The following is a 23,346-nucleotide window of genomic DNA, read 5'->3' as shown; positions in this document are numbered from 1 at the left end:
TAATGTTTTAAATGCAAAGTAATTATATTGAAAGTCTCCTCACTGTACAATATGAGCATTCAGTATTTTACTCTTTCTTTGAATAATGTTATTATGTTTGTCACTGATCACTGGTGTGGGATTGTTATAGTATGTGGATCTCTAACATATAAATCTGACATTCCCTCTAAAACAAAAACGAAGTAACATTTAATAGGTAAGTTTAGAGATAAATATAAATATTATCAAGAACTGTGTATTATACTACTGAAGGATTTTTTTGTTTCTCTGAACAAATTAAAAACCGCTATTCTGCTAGCTAATATGTGTACCATAATCTGGATTTTCATATGTCATAATAACTGCAGTCTCTGCAGCAAGATTAAGTAGCTGTACAATCGTTACCCCAGAAAGATAATTTAGCTCTTACACGGCTTGTAATGTTAGACTGAAAAAATAGAGATACAGATCTATAAGAAAGCTAAGAAGCAATTATTTTCTTCATTTCTAACAAGTATATAGTAGTCGATTATAATATAAATATAGACTGACAAAAATGCCTTACAGGATTTACATAGTTCATATTTAAATGAGAACACAATGAATCAATCATTGTGGTAAATTTGACAAGGTGAAACACTTCCTTTCGTTCTTCCGAAAATAATTAAAATCGATTAAATCCTTCCTTTATAACTGATCCTAACAAGCACGAAAATTCAAATTTCCAAAAGAATTCAATATACTTTAAACGATTCATTTATGAATCTGATCACTCACCTCGCTTTATTACATACATCTCTTCGTTTTTAAACATTTTTGGACGATTACAAATTAATTTACAATCAATAAAATATCTCAAACTTATGAAGTAATGTTAGTACGGGAACGACGAGAACTATTACCTTTGGTTCGAAACAACAACCGACTGCACGATGCCATTCTGCAAAGGCGTTTTCGGGGAGTGACGGGGAGACGCTTGACAGTACTGCATACAAAAGTATGGCTGAAATATATGTGCAGTTGCGTTGATAGCGTATGTGCCTGCGTAAACGCATCCTAAATTTCGATACGAAAAGTTCGCTAAATGACTTCTAAAAGTAGAAAATTTGGCGCAAAGGTACTGCACCAATCACCGACTAATTATTTACCGCCAAATTTTATGCGATAATACGAAAACCTTGTAAGTACCGTTCCACGAGATATAATAATATGTTATTATACATTTTTATATCATCTAAGGTCCGATGTTGATGCAATGTTTTTTGACAAAAAATTCCATCTGCATCAATGTCACCTTTACTGCAATTATTATACAATATTTTTATATTAATTTTTTGTCACTACTACCGTCCTCTGTTGCAAATAAAACATTAATTTCCGTGACATTGTGTGCAAATTTTTATTTAACATTTATTTCAAAAATTGAAGATATTTTTAAATAAATAAAGGTTACGTAGAATGGTTAAGTTTAAAGCGACGTACCAATTTATAATTTTTCCTGAAAAACTAAAAATATATGGCATGTAATTCTGTTTCATTATTTTGTTGTGTAAAAACTATTTTATTCTATGTATTGGTTTTTTTAAGTTTCAGACTTTCAAAAGGTTTAAGAGTAATTTTAAAATTGCAAAATTTATTGTAGATATATTGCTTAAGAAGTTGTGTATGTCGCCAGCAAATATAAAATCATTGAGTCTATCGATTTCAAACGATATCAAAGAAGGATAAAGATTTTGCTTTAAATTAATTTTTTAAAGTTAAAATTGTAAAGTTATTAATTATGCTTTCTCAGTTATCATATAATCTAAAATTTACTTGTAGTGATATAAGTTAAATAGAATAAAAAAAGTAAAATGTCTTAAATATATTTATTTTAGTTGGTCAAAAGTAAATCAGTAAAAGAAGCACCCTTTGACAGTAATAAAGGATTAATTTGGAAGGAAGTCAGGGAGTACCAGATGTTGGAAATAATACTGGGAAATAGTCGAAGTAATTTTGGCATATAAACACAGTTTTAATGTTATGTTGTATTCTTTGCAGAAAAAGAAAATTGTACAAATATTTTGAAAACCATCGATCAGTGAAGTTATTGACAAATCATATTAAAGTTTCTTATTTTAAAAGCAGACTTTACATGAGAAAAAATAATCACATCTTCAACTATTATGCCAGAGTATAGGTATATTGTTAGATTATTATTCTAATCTTTTCATAGTCGATACAAACAATTATATGCCAAATATGGAATTATCTAAAAAAAAATAAGTTAAAGAACAATTATAAAAAACATTTCCAAGGAAATTGTAGTATAAATATTGACTGTATATTAATATTGAAGCGACGTATCACTTACTTTCAGAAGAATTAAAATAACGTTGCTTACATTATTATACGTAGACGCAAAACCTGACATTATAAATTTGCACAAAATAACTTGTTTATAAAAATTTGTAAATTCAGCTAACAATAACTAAAATTATGTTTCTAAAAAACCGTAAAGCACTGTATATTAACAACAAAATTATATCCGTGTGCATACTATAAAACAATTGAATGAATTTGAAATTATTTGTTAGAACTCCAAAATTGGGTGATCGAACGAAAAGATTATAATGTAGTATCATTCTGTTCCCGTTAGACGTCGCAACTTTTAGATCCAAAAACATCAAAGATGAGCCCCCCCCCCCCCCTCCTCTAGGTGCTTATACTACCCTTGCTACGAGTGCATAGTCGCTCTGTGGGTCATCGGAGGTGAGTCGGGAACAACGTAAATACGGAGAACAGCCAGAACAGCAGTTATTTGAAATACGAGATGACTCTGTATTGCTTTGCCATCTGATTAAAAGCATTATTTAAATCTTCTGTATTTCCGGTCATCACCAGTAGAGCAATAATGAATTCCTTTTAAAAATCCTTTCTGAAATTAGACAATCAATTTTTTATAAAACAAACAACCACTATAAATTTAAAAAGCTCCATAAAACGATATAAAGGAAACTTTCTTAAATTATTTGAAAATTATCAATAATAAAATTGAAAAAATAGTATATACTGTGAATTGCAAAAAGAATAAAATGAATTTTAACGCTTGATAAATTTACGTGATAAAGGTTTTAGGAAAATTATTAAACAAGTTTATTGCTCCATTGTTCTTTCGATTGCAAAACCAAGCAGTCTGGAAATATAATACTGACAAAGGGTTATCCCAGGTCACCATTAATAGTACGTAACGTTTAATTAATTAATAACGTGGCATCAAATAACATTAGTAATAACATAATTATACTTCTATATGTATAATAATCGAATACGTTAACCTCAGGTTATAAAATTCCATCGTACATTAAAAAACAGTTTATTATCACACCAAAAAAGTTTAAATGAAAAACACATTAATAAAAATTGAAAACAAGATATCGAACGTAGTAATATTTGTAGTCAGATAGATTCCAATTCGTTATCCATAAATGGACAAAGTAATCGAGTTTTCGTCCTAGAATGACTTAAACTTGCCTCGTATAGACGTTTACTTTAAAGTCCACCCCATGCAAATAGAGATTTGCCCTCGTGAGGGCTGCGATAATCGAGGGGTCGAAAATTCACAAAGACGATTTCAACACCCGGCTAATCGGCTTTATTTGACGCTTTGTGAGAGAACGCGGCTCACTAACACTGATTAATTACCATCAGCCCTTTCTCTATATTACTATTTAACTGCTTATTTCGTCTCCTCTCTCTCTCTCTCTCTCTCTCTCTCTCTCTCTGACCCTCCACTCCGTCTGTCTTTCCTATTCCACAAACTTGCCTTGCATTGTTCTTTCTCCATTAATTTAACTACAATCCTGATACTGTCTAGGTGTCCATCTGTACTCTGTATAATTGTACACAGACTAATCACTTTCGAGAGATTTGTTTCTTGTCTCTTTCTCTTCTTTCATTGATCCGTTTACCTTTCACGATATATATTCTCTTTATTCTAAAAATACCAGCTCTTTTCTAGATGCTTAACATTGTTATTACACATGCTTGCTGCCTATTTCTCTCTCTCTCTCTCTCTCTCTCTTTAGTTAACCTAATTGAAGTTAAATTAAGTGCATACGGCATGCTTTTCATTGCACACTTTAATTTAAGTATTTTACTTGCTTGGATCTGTTAATTATTACTGCATGTGAACTAATGTACATGGTATTTTTGGGATCTTGATTTAAATTGCATAAACTTATAAGGTGGGTAATTTTAAACCGCGTTTTTTATTATTTTATTCGTGTGTACTAGTATTGTGGTCTGGATTTGCTGCAATTATCTTTGCTTTGGAATTTAATTTACGCGTAGTAATTAGTATTTAATAAGAGACTGTTTTTGTTTGGGAAAACATTATAAGTTCTATGTATACTAATTATTACTTTTTTCACTTTTTATACATAGATTGAGTTACAGTTTACTTTCAGTAATTAATCGATTAACGAATTTATTTGATTTTGAATATTATATGGTTAAGAGAGGGAAATGGAGAGAGAGAGAGAGAGAGAGAGAGAGAGACAAAGGGTTCAATTTTATATTTCCGTAGATTATTTCTAGCGAAGGGCTTCTTCATCAACAGTCACTGGGATACGTACAGGCAGCCAAAGGTCTCACTGGTCTCAAAGGGTGATCCCATGCCGGTAATTCGAAACTTGGCAAATACAGGTCCTCGCGCGGTGCTGACGAAAAACATGGATAAAATTCCCCTTGACCCTCCAACCCTTCACTCTCACCCTCGCAAATCAAGCCATGCAAAAATAGAATCACTACAACCACCGAGCCAAATTTTCCAATTACGCTGATCGAAATCGTCCACTTGCAACCCTTCAAAACCATCTTTCCCTCTCGAGCAAACCACGTTTCATCCAACGAAACCAATTTTTCAGCAAGATCCCGATGGTCCAAGACTCTCGTTCTCGATTCTCAGCGAATTCGAGAGAAATTATCGAGATAAAAAAAATACATATACAGTAGACAAAAAAGAGGACCAAAGTTTAAGGAAAGAGAAACAGAGAGCGCGCAAAAGAATGAAGAGAGGGAGCAGGAGAGTGGAGGTTGGTGTCGGTGCAGCAGAACTGGCCGAACGAAGGTCGGGTCGTTCAGTATCTCGGGCACCCTCGTGCCGCGCAGTTCCAGAGGGAGGAGTTCCGCTGGCATCCCCCCACCCCCTCGCGCCGACAAGAACGCACACGAGCGCCAGAACGCGCCAAGGAGAAGTTTCCGAGTCTCCGACTGACACGCGCCAAGCACAGCGGAGAGGAGTCGGCTCCTACAGCGAGTTCGCGCGCGCAGACTCCCTCCCCTCCCCCTGCCCCTCTACACTGAAAACGAAACAACAGAAACAGAGCGGCGCGCTCTTTCGAACTTCCCGAGACTCCGACCGACCGCTTCTCCGCTGCTCCGCTACAGCATCAGTCGGTTCGCCACGTTCTCCAAGAGAACAACTCGACATCCGCACCCGAGGAGCCCCGCGAAGTCGTCGGAAAACGCGTGAAACCCTCCGCTGAAACAAAAGCACAATCTTCACTCTCGACGAAGTATCCAATTTTTCTTGCGGTTTGAACTTCCGCAACGTTCTTGCGGAGGAACTCGAGGAGACTCTTCTTGGAGAGAGCGAAAGACGAGGACCAATGAAATTTGGAGATACGCTAGCGTCTCTACGGCGAGTGATTTAAGGATCGGTTAGGTTTGTTTTTGAGATCCAGGGATCCGTCGTGGAAAGAGAGATAAATCGTTTCCGGGATTCTTGTGATTTTCCGAGAACTATGGTGGGGATCGGGATACGATAGAGAAACTCTCGGGTTTGGAGATTGTTTTGAGTGCACTGGTGCGAATGATCATTGGTGAGTGTACGCGTGTGTTATGAGGTTGTGCTCGAGATGAGTTTGCTGCCGTTAGTTTTGCTGCTGGTCAGCGGGATCATTGGCGAGTCCCGACGGATCTTCGAGACGACCGAGAAACGGAAATCCGAGAGTTACAGCGTGGAGCAACTGCTCGGCACGACCTTCCCCCGGGCGATCAGCGGAGATGTCGACTTGGATATCTGCAAGGCAGGTCAGGAACGCTTAATCAAACTTTCCATTATCTCGCGCGCGGCCCTCTCAACTTTTTCAATTACCCATCTATCCCCTCTTCTCCTCCACTTTTCTCGCTCTTATCTTTCCTCTGAAAGTATATATATATATATGTATACAGTTTGTAAACGTCCATTCTTACCCAATTGGACTTTGGTAATTAACCGCGGTCCGTTTCACTCAGAATTTCGCTCAAGGATACCTTAAAACATTGCTGGATTTTTTCGTGTATCTGCGAGCCTTCCTGTGCAAGTGAGTTCGATAGTAAGATATATATATATATGTATATATATTGTGATTGTCACTCGTTAGATTTTGTCTGTTACGTCAACTCGAGCCTCTTTCGATTAATCGAGACATTGGGACCGTTTGACATTGATTTGAATATTCCCAATAGCAAGAATATCCTCGAAACATTCTTAGAAATTCGATTCTGGTGACCAGATCAGCTGCAAAATATTCTTCTCAAACGACATTCCAAAGGGTCGAGCAATGTCAACAGTCTCTGTCCTGACTTTGCAACGCGTCCGTTTTTAACGCATCGGTTGTTATTGTTGACCAATCGCGTTACGCTTGGCTTCACTCGCAGTTTCGGCCAAGAACGCCTCGAAAGCTATTTCGAGGCTTATTAACACAAAGAAGAATTTGGATGATACATTTCCGAGGATTTTCTGGTAATAAGGACCTCCCCAGTTGTTTGGCGTACAAAGACAAAACGTTGTTGATTCTAAAGCAGACCGATGTAAATTTTGACGCTCGAACGTTGAGAAGTGGAATGGACCTACGTGGGACGAGAAAGGGGCCGGGACGTGTAAACTCGACGTTTATAACAGCTGGAAAGGGAAACCCGTGTGAAACATGATTTCCATAGTTTTAATCCCTCGCTGGAAAGCAGTAGCCGTCGGGGATTTCCTATCCAGCCTGGAGACCCAGGAGGAGATGGATTCTGTGTGTTTGTGTATATATATATATAAAGAGGAAAAACGATCGTTGGAAGAAAAACCGAGGAAAAGTAGCGTTTGAATTTTCTTTATTTCTTATTTTCTTTAATTATCTCGAGGAATGATAAAGAGCTTTGATTATCAATGTTTGCAATTCGTAAATTCACTAGGTGGTTGGTCTTTGTCGAAGGTCTATTTGCTGAGTCTTTGGTGTGCAGCGAACGCCACTGGAAAATGTCTGAACTGGGCCAAACTTCTCGATACTCTCGAGATTTCCTCTAGAAAACACACGTTAATTTACATCGAAACTCGGTTCTGGCTTTATTGTGCACGAGCAGGCAAACTTCTTCTTCTTCTTTCATACGGATTTTCAAAGTTGTCGGAAAGGAAGCTTCCTTCGATGTTTATCGAATTTTTGATCAATCTGGAGAGTCAGCGATGGTCCGAGCCTCTCTTGTATCCTGTAATATAAGATTGCGATTGGATGTATATATAAGGAGTAGCTGGACTCGATTCAAATCGACTGTCAACCGCACGCGTTTCGATGGGGAAAATCAGCAATTCAGATGGAGATCAAAAGGCAGCTTGGATAACGTCATTGGCATGTGCAAACTGCTTTATAATCTTATTGGAGTTAATTATTGGAGACAAAGACAATCGGAGTGAGAGGGACAATGGAGGAAAGAAAAGAGAAAATCATAATAAATATACCATAGAGATTTTAGCAAGGAGCTAACGACTATCAAACTTTGCATAAATTTCATTAGAACGCCGTGAAAATCCGCTTTTCTCCGAAAAATAATGCAAATAATAAATAAACCTCGCGGGAAAATATTAAAGGGAAAATAAGTTTTGAGATCGGAGTTTAGCGTTGAAAAGTTATGGGAATAAGAGTTTTATCCGACCAAGTTGTTTTTCAATTTAAATAGTAGTTACAAAAGAGAAATACGGAATTATAAATAATAATAAAATTGTGTGGAGGAAGCAAAGTCAGTGGAAAAATAATTTATGAAACGGATTAGTAAAAGCGTGACCGGAAAAGACACGAATGCGCTTGTTGATTTTTCGTTCATCGCGATCTCATGTGTAATTAGGCGTGAAAAACGTACTTACGTACTGTGGAATTTTTGTTTTTTTTTTTCTTAATATTATACATAATATTCCATATTTAGATTGTATTGGTTAATGTAACGATTACTACGTTGCATCAACCTTGCAATTGATAAATTTAATGATAATTGCAAACAGTTTGGTCAAGAAATATTTCCCAATGATAATAATATATTAATTAATATCGAGGAGTATTTTTGCCTTATTTTTGTCCCATTTCCATTTATACGAAAATGTAAACATTAAAATTTATATTGATATTACAAATGCATATTATATAAGGATTTGGAAGTAGTCTCCAGAAAAAGCCCTGTTTGTATATTGTAGAGACAGTAAACAAGATAAAACGTCGGAAAGTAACAAGTTTTTTTAGGAACTACAAGAGAAAGAAAAGCAAAAGTGTAGAAACATGATTCTAAGAATTAATATACATTAATCTCAAACGATAAGGTAAGTATTATTTTAATGCGATAAAAGTAGAAAAGTAAGTGCAAAAGACTGATGCGAGTATAATGTGAGGTTAACTTTAGCCGCTTGAGCATTAATCGCGGAAGATGAAGTAGTGCCAGGGGCGAAGTGGGAGCAATCCGATATTTGGATGCTGCAGAGGGGGCTAAGGGCAAAATTGAAACAAGTGGGGGGGGGGGGGGGATACAGTATGGGGGAAAACGACGAGAGATAGCAGGCAAATCGCGTGATCGTTGATTCCCCCGAGGCTTTTTGCTTGGGCATATTTCCCCCAGGGATTCCTTTTACATTCCGTCCCTGGCCCGTCCGGACGGCTAACGAGCAAAAAAAAGGATACGCGAGTTCCAACGTGCTTTTTCACTGGCCGGGCCCGAACGCAGCTGTAAGACGAGCTAAAACAAACCGAAACGAACTAAACCGAACTAAAACAAGGAATCTCGCGTGTGGCTGACATTGCCAGCACAACCGCAAAAGCATCCAGAACATCCGCAGCTGCACGCGAACCAACCACGCTCCAGGGGGCATCCCCCATCCCGTAGCCTTTCTTGTTCCAATTCTGTTCTCCAAATCCCCCACCCTCTGTCTCTCTTCCTCTCACGCGACAATCTGTCACGAAAAGCGCTACGAGCATTAGCCCCGTCGATTAAATCCACCAAAGCGAAAGTCTTGTGTTAATTAGTGCGTTCAATCTCTTAATTGGCTTATTTATCGCTGTCCCGAGAAACTCTTCTTTTTCATCGTCTTCTTGTTATCCCTCTCTCTCTCTCTCTCCCTCTCTCCTTTATTAGAGTCTCTTTGCTTCTTGTTCTTGATTTCCCGTATGAAGCAACAGCCAATACACCAGTGAGCGACCAACGCAACGTCCGGGACATCCTTGAACCGTTTATTTACCTCGGCACACTCTACTTTGTGCGCGTCCACGCATTTCTGCCTTCGCTTCACAATAACTTGGTTCAAACTGCAATTAGCGAACTCTTTTTGCACAATTCGCAGTCCGATAGTTCTCTTCGAATCGTTCAAATCACTGCTGCAAATATTAGAAGGAAAAAGACACTGCGAAACTTGACAAATTAAACCTGGTAATTATGCATCGTACACTGCATGCTCCTTTTCTTCCCATGGAGATCTTTCAAAAGCAAATATTTACGGTTTATGGTGGTATTCTAGGTTTACTAGGGCCATTAAAATGGAATATGAAACTATATTGTACGGTGGCCATAATAGTAGGAAAATTGTCTTCTCGAGAAGGACAAAGCTAGAGAGCGCGCATGGTTTATTTCAGGAAGGCTGGAGAAATAAGTGGCTGAAATTCCTTGAATCACTGTAAAATACACACACATATATATACACTTTAATTCCGACGGAAAAGTTTGATTCACCACAGAAATACCGCATCGTTACGTGTCATATGTAATATCAGCCGTTAGTTACGTGCTGGACGTATCCCGATACCTTTCTTGACGTTAATCTCGAAAAACTTGGCAGTGGTGGCGCTGTGCTGCTACATGGACGCGCCTAGTCCCGCCGGCCGAGGCTTCGCGTATAAATCTCCCCCCTCCACACCCTACAAGACATTTCCATAACAGAGCCACGCGCGTAAATAAACGAGGGTCGCGCGCGCGTAACTTTTTTCACCACTATTTCTTCTTCTCTGGATGGTTGCACGCATTTCTCCATCAAAATAAAGCCATCGTTGAACGAAGCTTGTAGCCGTTCTCAGGAACGAACGTTTACACATTTTATCCCTTGAGGCAGCTTTGCAGTGTAACAAGAAACTCGCAGTGATGACAATGTAGCAATAACTGGGAAGAAGCGTTCTTGAAATTTCCTAAAACGAGTGTATACGGTGTAAATGTTTTGAAGGGCAAAAGGAGCTTCTACAGAGAACGTTTCGTATTTATAGCTTGCAGCGATATCGGACAGTTTTTCGGCTAACCTTAAATCGACGCGCCCGGTTTTCATTAAAGTAACTGACGTCGATAAATATAAACTTCGTTACGGTGGATTTCATTTCCAATAAAACATTCAACACTGAGCCAAATCACGTTTAAGCATTCTCTTCCACCCCAATAGTATTTTCATCGAGATTCAAAAAAGGAGTATTACGATGATTTGTTTTGGAAATTGGTTGAACGTTACTTTCACAGTCTTTATCTCGCTTCGTACGCAACTGATTTAATTATTCCATTCCAGTTATTCGCATTTTGACGATTGCAGTGCCACCGTCATCATCGGACATAAATGTATTTTTCCAAATCGTTACACGCCGTAAATTCGCCTTAAACGATTTCAAAAAGAAACAAAATCTATACATTCTTTTTGATACAATTATTATGAGATAGTAGGTCGAATGTGCTTTTCTCTGTTCTCAAAATAATAAATTAAAATTAATATTCGGAATATAAATAATAGAGCTTAAAAGCGGACAAGTTAAATAGGTTAGTCCAAGTCGACCATGCTACACACACGTTCGATTTAACGCGACACGGAAAAAGGCAGGAAATAGAGGGGAAAAATGAAATTCGCACCCCCCACCCCACTCCCTCTTACCCTATCTCTGCTTATACCACGAAAGAGACCGAAACTCCTTCAGTCGTGCGAATCTTAATGGGACTGCCATTAAAACTCAATTGCAAGCCTGAAAATCTCTGGTTTCCGCACAAGTGACCGCGCAACGTCTAGAGTGAAAGAAAATGAAAAAAGGAATGGGAGACATAATTCGGAGCGGACGAGGAAAGAATTCCTAGGAAATTTTGTTGCTTTAAATTTGTCAATAATTTTGTAATTTTATTATCATTAGTGATATGAAAAGAGACTACGATTTTTTTTACTTAGTGTCTAGGCTTCGTTTGGTGAGCAATTGTACGATTGATAATTGCTCAGTCTATGGAATAATTATTACAACGAGCCGTACAATTCGAGACCAGGTGTAATTTGCCATAGATACGTCTCTGACCCAGATAAAAAGTTAGTAAGGACATTAGAAGCCGGAAGTGGAATAAAGGACCAGTGGATGGTGCGAGAGAGAGAGGATAAGTTAGGAGATGGAAAGAGTCTTGGCGAAGGTAGATAAGTCCGAGAAAAATTTGACACTTTGAGTTTCTAGGTAACTTTTTCATTTTTCATTAGAGAGACACAGGAGAAGTTACGAATCTTCTCGTTTTCGGTAAGTGGTAATCTGATTAGCCTTGAATAGTTATTAGAGCGGACTGTACAATATGAAACCAGGTGCGAATGCAATTGATCGTAGGTGAGTCTCTGACCCAGATAAAAAGTTGGTGGGGACATTCGTAGCCGGAAGTGAAGAAAAAAGAATCAGTCAGTGGACGGGGTTGGGGGGATGAGTTAGGAGATGGAAAAAGAGTGGTGCTGCAGGTGGAGGTAAAGGGCTAGATGAAACGAAGCTGAACGCCGTTCGTTTCTCACTTCTTCCTTCTCGCGTCTCTAAAGGACAAAGGACCTTTATGAAAAATGCCCGGACGCATTTGGACGGTGGAGTAACGTAAATTATTCCAGCTTCCCACTTTCCGGAAGGGATTTTGCTTTGGAAAACAAGAGAATCCCGAGAGTCCAAAGCTTGCTTAAATCACACTTGATCGAATTAAAGAGTTTCGTAAAATCAATACGCCATTTTAAGGTAATGGATGATCTTCGAATCCCATTAAAATAGCTAAGCAGACTGCTAGTTGATCGGAATACTGATAACTCGCGTGACGTTACAGCAGCGCGGCGACGTAACCTCAACTATTGAAAAACAGGTTAGAGGCGCTAAATGTTCAAACCTTTGTAACTCGACAACCGATGCACCGATTTAAACGCAGCTTGCACGGCTGTAATCAGAGAGTCTTAAAGAATCTCCTCCCTCAAAATTGCAAAAAATTTTGTCGCGACCTGTATAACCTAGATTTTTAGTCTATTATCGCTGGCGGCACCTGTATGCGATAATTTTCATATCGCACACGTTCCCTATCATTATTTTCATTTTAAACTACGTTAAGTTTTCTGAAAATGTATACTTCATCCCTTTTTAACCTCCTCCAGAATCTAATCAAGCAAGAAATAAATGTTTAATTAGCGCGCAACGCATTAAAGTATTATTTGACTCGCCGTTAATGGAAAGCACCGCAAGCGCGATACAATAAATCCGTATCGGTCTAGTTTGATCCGTTTACGTTATTAATTAAAAGCCGAGTTAAACTATGTGCTGGACCAGCTGGATGACATAACCTGAACGACCTCATCAGTCATTGATGGAAAAAGATGTTTGCTCGTGGAGCATTATATTGTTACATTCCGTGGAGTGTGTGGATGAGAAAACACGAATTTTTCGCTTTATTATATACGTTCCCAGAAAATACTATAAATTCTCTGTCACTCCTTGAAAAACTTTCGATAACCCTTGACCTCTGACTCTGGCGAGTGTAGCTCGTGCGGATCTCTCTCGCGAGGTTCTTGTTTAGCACTGAAAATATATATTTATTCAGCTAGTCAGGCCAGCCGTCGTACCATGGATAATCATCGTAATTGATCTTGATCCACTTACGTGCTTGCTGAAACGCTTCAATTTTCCAGATTCAAGTGGCTGCTTCAAACGAATCGAAAGGCTCTCCATAACGCGAATCGATTCGAGCTTGGAGGAGCCATCGTAGAAAATGCGTTGAAAGGAGAACGCGCGAATTTTAACGGATCATGGGAACCATGACGCAGGAGTAAAATCATTCTTTTAACTGAGAGACAACAAAAATCACGATCCGTGCGTCTCTGCGTGAACAACGCGTGTGAACAGTACTTAACAATTTACTATATATATATATATATATATATATAGAATAAGAGAAACCGATTTTTGTGCAGGAGATTACATCCCTTCCACAGGCTTCAGTAACGAATGTAAAAAATGATTTGAGTCGAAAAAAAATCATTCACTCCTGCGGGTTCTATAGATATTTGTATGGAAATTCTTTTTTGCAAAAGCCATTTGTATGGAAAACCGACGAGTTCAGAAAATGCGATTTTGCACATCCGTTGGTTCAACGTGGTGACGACGATATACTGTACAGGAACGGCTGCAGTGGATTTGCAGTTTTTTTGCAAATTGATAACCTTTCTCGGTGCAAAGTGGTTAGTTGAAGCTTGAACTCGTTCATCGAGATAGCCGAGCAAGAAAGCTGGGAATACGTACGTATTATTTTCACCACCACCACCCCTCTCCCCCTCTCCCCACCCCCTATCTTCATCTACTCGGATACATTTAAAGATACGACGTGGTTCACCCTGCACTTTTTGGACTGAAACCAGTTTATGAACTAAATTCATATCGAGGTCTCCTCTATGAATATTTCCTGCCTAAAACCGTACGTTCTCCTTTATAACAAAATTGAACCTGCAGTTTTATAATTAAACGATGCTTCAAACACTATCGGTCGACCGTACCCAAAAATTTCAGTTTTTTTCTTTCCTATTCAGACATCGTGTTCACTGCAGTATAACGCAGTTTTCCAACTAGCACGTGTTAACTTTTGATGTTGCAAGTGGTATCCTACTTTTGGTGGAATATTTTCAAAACTGTCTTTTCGACACAAAAACTTTATTCTTTTTTGGAATAATGTTTATTCGATGGCATATCCGATCTAAAAAGTATACTATAGTTTTAAGCAAATGTAATTTTAAAAGAGTTATACTTTTTCCATAACAGAAAATAAATCCTTTTGAAAAGACACACATCGATTAAACTAATCAAGATCTATTCAAGATTTATTCCTTGCACGATTTAAAATCTTGTATGGCTTATACTTGTGACGAATCTTACCAAAGGCTATCCGTAATGATTTGCTGCGGGAATGAAAGCTGATTAAGATTGGTTAGTAATAGTAAAGAATTCTTCAAGTTGGTCCGTACGTGAGTGATCGAAATCGGACGTCAAAGTCAGGAAACGCGCGCGACGTAATGGAGGAGAACGTCGGACGTGAGAGGGACTTATCCCACGGGATTACGTCGAGTTCTCACACGGGATAAGAGGCGAATGTCGAGAAAAAGAAGCGCGTTTCGATCCGATATGATGGAAGGAAGTATTCGCTTTTCGAAAGATCTAATGATTTATCAAAAAATATCTTGGTTTAATTCTTTTATTCCTTCCTCCAAATTCAATCGTTTCAGAATTTTATCGCACACTGGATGTAACAACGGTATATATATACCACTTGAAAATATATATAAAATTTAGTTAAACTTTTGTAACATATTCTTACTTCATGTGGTCTTTCGTTAAAAAAATGAGCGGAAATGTAATCCTTCTATTTTCTGCGTAGCCAATTATTGTGCAACTCTTTGGTAATTATATATATATATATATATATATACGCAGAGGTAATTAAAAAAATATTCATCATTCGTTAAAATCAGGCCGTTTCCATATTATTGCATTTTATAATGTTGATCGATACAAATAATGTTAAACTATTCGTTATTAATTATATTTATAATCTAATTCATTTATGTAAAATTAATAATTTTTTTATTTGTAAATATATATAAATATTGAAATCTTTGTTATTATAATTATAAGAAGATAATTGTTATAAATTTTTGATATTACTCTCTTAATTAAAAAATTATTCAAATTTAATTTTTATTGACCAGGTATCAATATTGGTTACCCAATAGGTTGTTACGAATTAATTTTTTAATACTTTTCTAATCGTGAGATAGATGCAAAAAATTGTACAAGTATTTTCTTTCCTATTTGCAGTATATACGACTCTCCCTCTATCTCCCTCTTTTGGAAACAATGGAGTTTTTGGTTGAACGTAGAGGGAGGGGGGGGAGGGGGTGAGTGTGACAGGCGACAGCGCAGAGTGTTGGCAAGTGAAAAAAGAGCCGCTTGACCTCTGAATAAAAGTAGTAGATGTGTTTGAAAGTGGGCGGGTAAGTGCACGGGGGAGGAAAATCAGAAATGAGAAAAAAAGAGGAAACTTGACGTGGCTGACGTATACACGCAAACATTTAATCCGGTGCGATAGAGACTCGTGCTGAGATTCGCAGGCTTCCCTATTCGAATCAATACGACACACGCACACACTCGCACCGTCCAGTGAAAAACCGCTGCAATGTCGCGATACACGTCGCCAATCTTCTCAAATAACTTTTTAAAATTACTGTTTTTTAACAGTGATTTGATCATTAAAGCAATATAGAACTTTTGGTAATTTATTTGTTTAATAAAAAATATATTTTTATAAGGAAATTCTTGGAAGGCTCCACTACTTCTTCAATATCGTTAAACAAAAATTCTTTTCACGTTGCTTTTTAAAACAAACGTCTTCTCGCGTTTATTATAAATTTTAAACGATTTTTTGCTCGCATAGTTATTTCATAAAAATTTCGTACATTTTGAAAAAATTATCTCGTGCAATTTCAGTCGTGCTTTTATATCGAAAAAATCTGCAACTTTAAACACGCAATAATGAAACGAATTTGTGCAAGGTTTAAGGGATTTTTCGTCGTGACCAATGAGAAGAAAAATTGCATATTAGCCTCGCACGAGAAGCTTATAAAAATTTGTTATTTTGAAGGATTGGCAGTTTGTACAATTTTCTGTCGCCGGATTAAAACTTTGCGGAGAGGATTTGTCGTGGTACGTAAAATACGAAAATAAGCAGCTTATCAATTTCCTTGAATTTTTCACGTTGCTGAAAGAAAGCTATGCATTTGTAAGAAAATTGTGCAGATGCTCTTGCTTGATCGAATCGGATATTAATGCACGAGCTTTCCAAGGAGAACACCGAAGGACTAGAAATGCTGCGGAAAATATTCAGCGTTCCAATTTCAAAAGTTTAATCAATATTGTGCACATATTCGGTTATCGCTTCTGATTGTAGCTGACTAATGTGCTGCGTGTGCGCCTTAAAAAGCACGAAGCGTGCCAATAATATCGCGGTCATACTGTAGTTTTCCTTGGACCTGTTTCAAAAAAGTTCACAACCATAGGACAAAGAAAGGAGTCTAAATCCTTTGCTTTTGTTTATCCCAACACTTTGTAGGTCGTGCATACTAGTCGATATTTCGAACGCTCCGAATCCACGACAAACTGACTTGGATTCGCTATATTTTCGGTCGAAAATTTTCTCTCCTCGAATTTCCTTATTTTCCAGTCATCGAGGATCGGTAGACTGATTGTATATTTTTTATCACAGAGTTTCGTTATTTTCGAATCCACGATGATCAGCGGGAAATGATAGAAAGTTTTCACTCGAAGCAAAATTACCAAAAAATAATTAATTAACTCGAGGGTTCATTAAAGCTTGCTGATATAGATTCTCGAGGAAAGTACAAAATTCTTTGGAAAATTTGCTGCTCCTTTGAATTTAATTATTTCTACGAGTCGTCAGCAAAGAAAAGTTTGAGTTTTGTGCAGGCGCATAACGAGGAGGGGAAAAGCTGCTGGACATTGAAAGCAGCTAAAACTCTTTTGAAAGACTGAAATTTGATTGATTACATGAGGCACGCGTCTCTACGTAATAAGGAGACTTCTTTCAAGTGGCAATTGAATCGAGCGATTTTCACAAGCTATATATATATATATATGTGTGTGTGCTACAGAGACGAAAAAGACACAAAGAATATAGAAAAGAAAAAAGAGGGGGGGGGGGGGGGGGAGAAAAATAAAAGGTTTCCCGTAGGAATGATTTTCTTGATAGAACAGATTTCAATCAGACCTTTCAAATCGGAGAGCCACGATTCAGGATGATAGATTTTCTTCTTGCCGGAACCGGGGAGTGTTCAATTCCTACGACCATTATCCCTGTTTCCTCAAGGTACGAGGCTTCTGCTTGCAAATGTCCCTCTAAATGGAAAAGGATTCCGTAATTGGGCCATTTCCGGCTTTTCGATTGGTTCCCCGCAACTGTAAAGTCTCTCGGCCGTTTCAAGATCCTCTTCTTCTCAGTCGGTTTGCCTTAGTAGCTTTCACCGCTCCACGCTATATCCTCCACTGTATCCACTTCCTTGCAGGATCAGAGCAAATATTACCACTCTTTCCCTGATCCTGGAATCTCTTCACTAGCAGTGTAATAGTCTGTAGATGTATGACGTATATATATATATATACTTATTATGTATGGCAGATGGAGAGAAGAACGTACGACCTTGGTTAAATTAGGAATTTTTCGGGATACGTGCATGCACTTCCCATGCTGCCCATGCAAACTACTCCAACCAACCAAATCGTAATTTCTCTTTTCCTATCCTCTGCTCCACTCTTCTCGCTCTCTCTGATTCATACACTCCTCCGAGATAAACCTTGATCCACCTTGGATGGGAAAGCAGCACGAATCTCACTTAACGATACGCTACATAGAGCACATTGACCATTTTTTAACCAGACATCGAATTAAAACTTCTTTCCTTGATCAACCTAAGGTAAAATTGTCCAAAGGTGATTTATACAGGTGTTTTGAAAATTGTACAGGGTGCAAGTTGACTTTTTGCACGAGTGTTGGAAAACGATTCTTTGGACAAAAATAAAGAGTTTCTCAAGAATACAATTTTTTTGTTCGAGCCTTTGCTTTGCTGTAAATCTTAAAAACTCGTATTTCAGCTTTTTACAGTTTTCGTGGTATTTGTGTTAAAATAGCATGTTGGTGGGAGTTTTTTAGTGAGATTAATAAATGGAAAATAATAATATACTTTTTTGTTAATTTCTTTTTAATTCTGGATGGAGCTAAAAGAATTTTCTCTTATTTAACGAAAATGTGACATAATACTTGGCCTCTTCGATAAATCATTCCTTTTGATTTAAATGTAAAATTTGTGTCTTCGTTATTATACATGCTGATATATTTCCGGTAATTTTTATTAATCTCCATTGATTCAAACGCGTAGTATTTAACCATGTGTGTAATTTTGTATTATCCTTATATTACGCTTCATCAAATACTATTGCAGCTGGCACTGATAACAAGGCGAAAAAAGCTTTCATTGGTCACCCTTGACTCCCAGTATTCCATGACTGTAGATAAAACAACGTACAAACTACTTCTTTTCTATTCTGTGAAAAATTTGATGAATTTTCACAAATTATTTATATAAAACAAAATTTCTACACTTTGTGCAATAAAAAATTTATTAATATTCAAAAAACAGTTCTCAAATAACCAGAAATCTGAACAAATAGTCAATTATTAAATATCAATTTAATTACAAAATAAAATTTATACAAAAATCATTAGATATTTCTCTTTGAAACAATTTTCATAGTTTATTAGAATTAAATTCAAGCGAACGAGTGTTATTTTGTTTATTTTTTCTGGAAAATAAAAGAAAGTACACGGAGTATGGGGTATCGCGTGGAAGGGCTGCCGGAGGAATATAAAATTCGTATCGCGTGTATGCTGTAGGGAGAAGAATGGCGAAACAAGCGGGGATTGCCGAATATTCCAACGAATCGTTCATTTGAATGGCACGGAATCACCGATTCGAGGGTGAACAATGCTCTAGCATTATGCGGTTAGTTATTGGCTGCCTGGACGCATATAACAATACACGTGTGTGGTGTGTTTGAACGCAATACATAGTACACATGCACCATGTGCTTACGCTCGATCAAATTATAGATTTGGAAAGACACGAAGGGTGGCGATTGCGTCGTCCTTGTAAACGTAAATCAAACGTAAACTTTAAGGCCAGCCAAGCGTTTTCGGTGAACCAATCGCTAAGCTCTGATCGCTCCATAACATTATTATTATACAATCAGCTGATCGATTCATACGATGCAAGCGTACGTGGAAAATTATATTTTTTTTACTCGCAGATAAATATTTAAATTGATTTATACTCTAAAATATAATTTTTAAAGCTTGATTAATATTTTATTTTAATCAAAATATATATACCGATTTTTTTTTTAATATTTATTTGTATCAATTAAATTGCAGTTAGCTGTATAGAATGACGATAAGAAAATTTTACTCAATGTATATTCAAGATGAAACTCTCTACTGGAGAAAATCGACGATCCAAACTTTTGCAGCTCTACTTTCCCACTTCATCAGAAATCTAACCATGAAAGAAAATAGTTTTATAAGCATTTCCATATTTTCTTTAAAGATTCTCTATATTAAAGACTCTTTTTTATTCATTTTACTTACTTTTTTTCTATTCAGTTATTTCCATACACATGGAGGAATATATTTATAAAATTTCTGCTATTGTTTCTCTCTCTCTCTCTCTCTCTCTCTCTCTCTCTCTTTTTAAATTAATTATAAAATTAATATCCATAAGAAAATCTATGAAATCATATACAATTTGAAGGATTTTCCTGAAATGATTATTTGAAGGAATTTCAGAGATCTTTGCAGAATTATTAAAATTCACGAACGATCTGAAAGGAATTTTTATCTGTTAATAAATTCAGCAAACATTTACAATTATAATTAGCAAAAACCGAGGGCTTTCGGTCTTTTCGACCTGGAATTTTGGAAACATTTGCAGTATACAGCATTTACTAGAGTGAGTGTACTTTGCGAGTTAGTTTGTGTTCTTGATACGTTCGTTGCTCGGTGTTTCCTTAAAGTTTTCAGCGCAAGGTGAGAATAGGAAACTGCGTGATGTGAGATACTTGCAAATTCACTCGAAGAAACACACGTGCAGAATATATGTGCGCAAATTTACTGTGGGTGCGAGTTGCATCATTTCTCCATTAATTAATTAGACGAGACTGATAGGAGCACTGAAGAAGCACGCGATGATTTATAGAGGCTGATTCTCCCTCACTGTGCTTCATGTTCCATGACCGAATTCTGCGGATGATTCGCTATTTGAAATTTCAATCGAGACTGCACTAATTATTATCCACTCCTATATAATGTCCAACGATCGTCTCTCGTTAGGTAATTAACATATATATATATATGCAATTAATTCATCTCCACAGCTACTGTAATCTCTAAAAAACAATTGTTTTTTATTCTATTTTTCATAAATATACACAATTCTCAGTTACTTTCAAAATTAACTTTTTTAACGTATTTTCATTAGGGAGTCTAATTAGTTTTAGCATATAACGTTGTAATGTGAAAGTTTTCTACTTCAGTGATGATGAAATGCAAGACAAATCTGATTGTGATATGTTTTATTTATTTTTCAAAATTCACGTTAATTTGTTTTTATTTTGACAAGAATTTTGTTTATTTATTAAAAAATATTTTATTAATTGTTTTAATGGTCGTATAGCGTTTATTAGCAAGGTAGGAGAATTGCAAAATATAATTTAAAATTAGAAATATATTTATACAGAAGTATAGTACGTAATAGAGGAAAAAATATACTAATAAGGATAACATTTGATGTTAATACAGTAGAATATTATTTTAGGATACTTGCCAGAAAAATTGTGACAGTACACGTTCTCTTAAAACTGTCCAATGAAACATAAAAAAATGTAACCACACCCGCAAGAAAATTATAAGAAAATATAGTAATTATATTAGAAAGCAGTTTTGAGAATTGGTTGATTTTTATTTTCATTAAATATTTATTCCTAATTTTTTTGCATTCGAATCAGACGAGGAACCAAAAATCTTATACGATTGAATTGACCAATTGAAGTATTTCAGTGATTATTAAAAATATTGTTTTGATAATAAGATGACACGTAATAAAAATATTTTTATAATTGATTTAATTTAACAGATGCTTTTTATCGCTGGAGTAGAGAAAAGAAAATGAAGATCCGTCATTCATTCGTCATTTCTTATCGATGCCTTGTCTCGTGGGGAAAATAGAGATAATTGGATAACCAACTGTAGTCTCAATCTCGATGGTCAGAGGCCAAAGAATTACCAGTACTGACTATTATGCATGCTAAGGTTGCCTCATCGTTTAACGTGATGTAGACCAAATTTCATGAATCTCAGACCTCTAGTGCGAAAAAAATCTGGAAGGATCCTAGAATATTGCAAAAAGTGTAAATCATAACGATCTTCAGTATTTAGATGATGGATGCCTCGAAGAATTAAACATTAAGAATTGAATAAAAAAATTCCTACCTCAATTTATAATTTTTAATATACAGGCTGTGTTTTCAATTATGCATAAAATGTTTCAATTTCGTACAATTAACTTGATATAAATTATATTAATTTTGCAACAAATTTAATATACTCATTTTTATGAATATTTAATTATCACTTTGTCTGTCGATTCGTTCGACTAAATTTAAGTATAAAATGAGCAGTTTCGAGCAACAAGCATTAATTAAAATTTCTTAATTATCTATTTTAAGGTGCTCTCAATTTCTATTATACATTTCAACAAAATGAACTCACACAGGTGGATAAACAAACATTTTTATCACAATGAGACCAATTACTTCAACTCCAGAATTCTATACAAGCAAACAAGTACAGTAAAAATTCTTCTTATCAAACTTTCATAATTCATAAGCAAAGAAAGCAGCTACAAAAAATTCACCCTCTTTTTACAAATGTAAATCAAAGAAAAGATTTGCAAGTGGATTGAAAATCATTGCAAAGAAAATACGTTAAAATAATACACTTAGCATTTGCAGTGTAGAATATGGAGTATAATCAGATAAAACTCGAAGAAAAGAATTTATGCACTTGGCACGTGCTATTTTTGAGGAAAGGAGACAATTTTCCTTAAAGTATATCTCTTAAGTTTGGATTGGTGGGAAGTAGAAACTGGGCTTTTTCTCTTATTATGGCCAAGTGTGTTTACCAGTTCGTTCTTCTCTTTCTCCAGTAATCCACAGCGTTCGCCACGAGATATAGCGTTATACAGCTAGGACGATCAGAAACAGCTCTATACTTTCAGCGATAACACGTTGGATGATTTATGAAGAGCGATAATGGCTTTCCGTCCCATACTATCCCTCGGGCCAATTCTCAAATGTCAGAATTCTCTCGAGTACCAAATTACAGGAAAATTATCCTCGTCTCAGAATCGAGCCACAAGAATTTCATTATAAATTTCTGCTTTTCAATATTCTTCACGCATAATTAAACTCTTTGATACGTATATAATATGTATGTGACAAATATTTGAGGTTTGCTAAAATATACCTCCAATATATTATCGATGAATGTATTTAAAATTGAAGAAATTTAGAATTTCAATTTTTTTGAAAAACTACAAAATATAAATTGTGTATATTTCATGCTAATTGTATTTATTAATTAAATAATTATGATTTGGGTTTTTTTCCATCTTGTGTACCTTACGCGAAAAATGTGTGATTTTTTCCTGTTCACAGGTGGTTTCTTGGGAGACATTGCATTACCGAATATCAAATACGATACCGAATGGAAGCAGCAGAAGCTAAACAAGAGTTATTTGGCTGAATTGGAGAAATATCGAGACGAGGTACTGAAGGAGGGTCTTCAGGTTGAGGAAGAAGGATTAACAGGTATTCATAAAAATATATAACGAATTATAAGAATTTTATATATTAATGTAATTAACAGAAAATAAATGTTCACGTGTTTGTAGAAATTTTGCAATTCAAGAACGAACGTACGGAAGGCGAGGATGAAATTCAAACAACGGAAGAAAAGAATAGAGGAGGCGTTAAGTCAGATCCAATGTTGGTGGATCGAAATCAGTACAGCATGGGCGAGGATGCTTACGGATTCGAACTGAAACCCAAAAACGATGATACCGATCCAGCAGTGAAGAATGATGGCTTCGAGTTCAGGTATCATCACTTACACTTGCTTTCACGTGTATCACCACATTTA

At 36.4% G+C, this 23,346-nt stretch overlaps 1 protein-coding gene across 1 annotated transcript in view; it reads left to right on the top strand.

Annotated features, from left to right (window-relative positions):
- Window positions 1-4,635: 4,635 nt before the first annotated feature.
- The window catches only part of tok (tolkin), a 31,831-nt gene continuing 13,120 nt past the window's right edge, over window positions 4,636-23,346 (top strand). Inside the window, exons 1-3 of the mRNA XM_066725476.1 lie at window positions 4,636-6,054; window positions 22,863-23,015; window positions 23,099-23,303. Of these exons, the coding sequence (XP_066581573.1) occupies window positions 5,880-6,054; window positions 22,863-23,015; window positions 23,099-23,303 (533 nt within the window). The 5' untranslated portion in view covers window positions 4,636-5,879. The remainder of the gene's footprint in view (window positions 6,055-22,862; window positions 23,016-23,098; window positions 23,304-23,346) is intronic.

The sequence above is a fragment of the Prorops nasuta genome, unplaced genomic scaffold, assembly GCF_024137725.1.
Source record: "Prorops nasuta isolate Cenicafe-Biocafe unplaced genomic scaffold, Cenicafe_Pnas_1.2 PNAS00004, whole genome shotgun sequence".
NCBI classification, from domain to species: Eukaryota; Metazoa; Arthropoda; class Insecta; order Hymenoptera; family Bethylidae; genus Prorops; species Prorops nasuta.
This window is presented reverse-complemented; position numbering and strand designations above follow the sequence as displayed.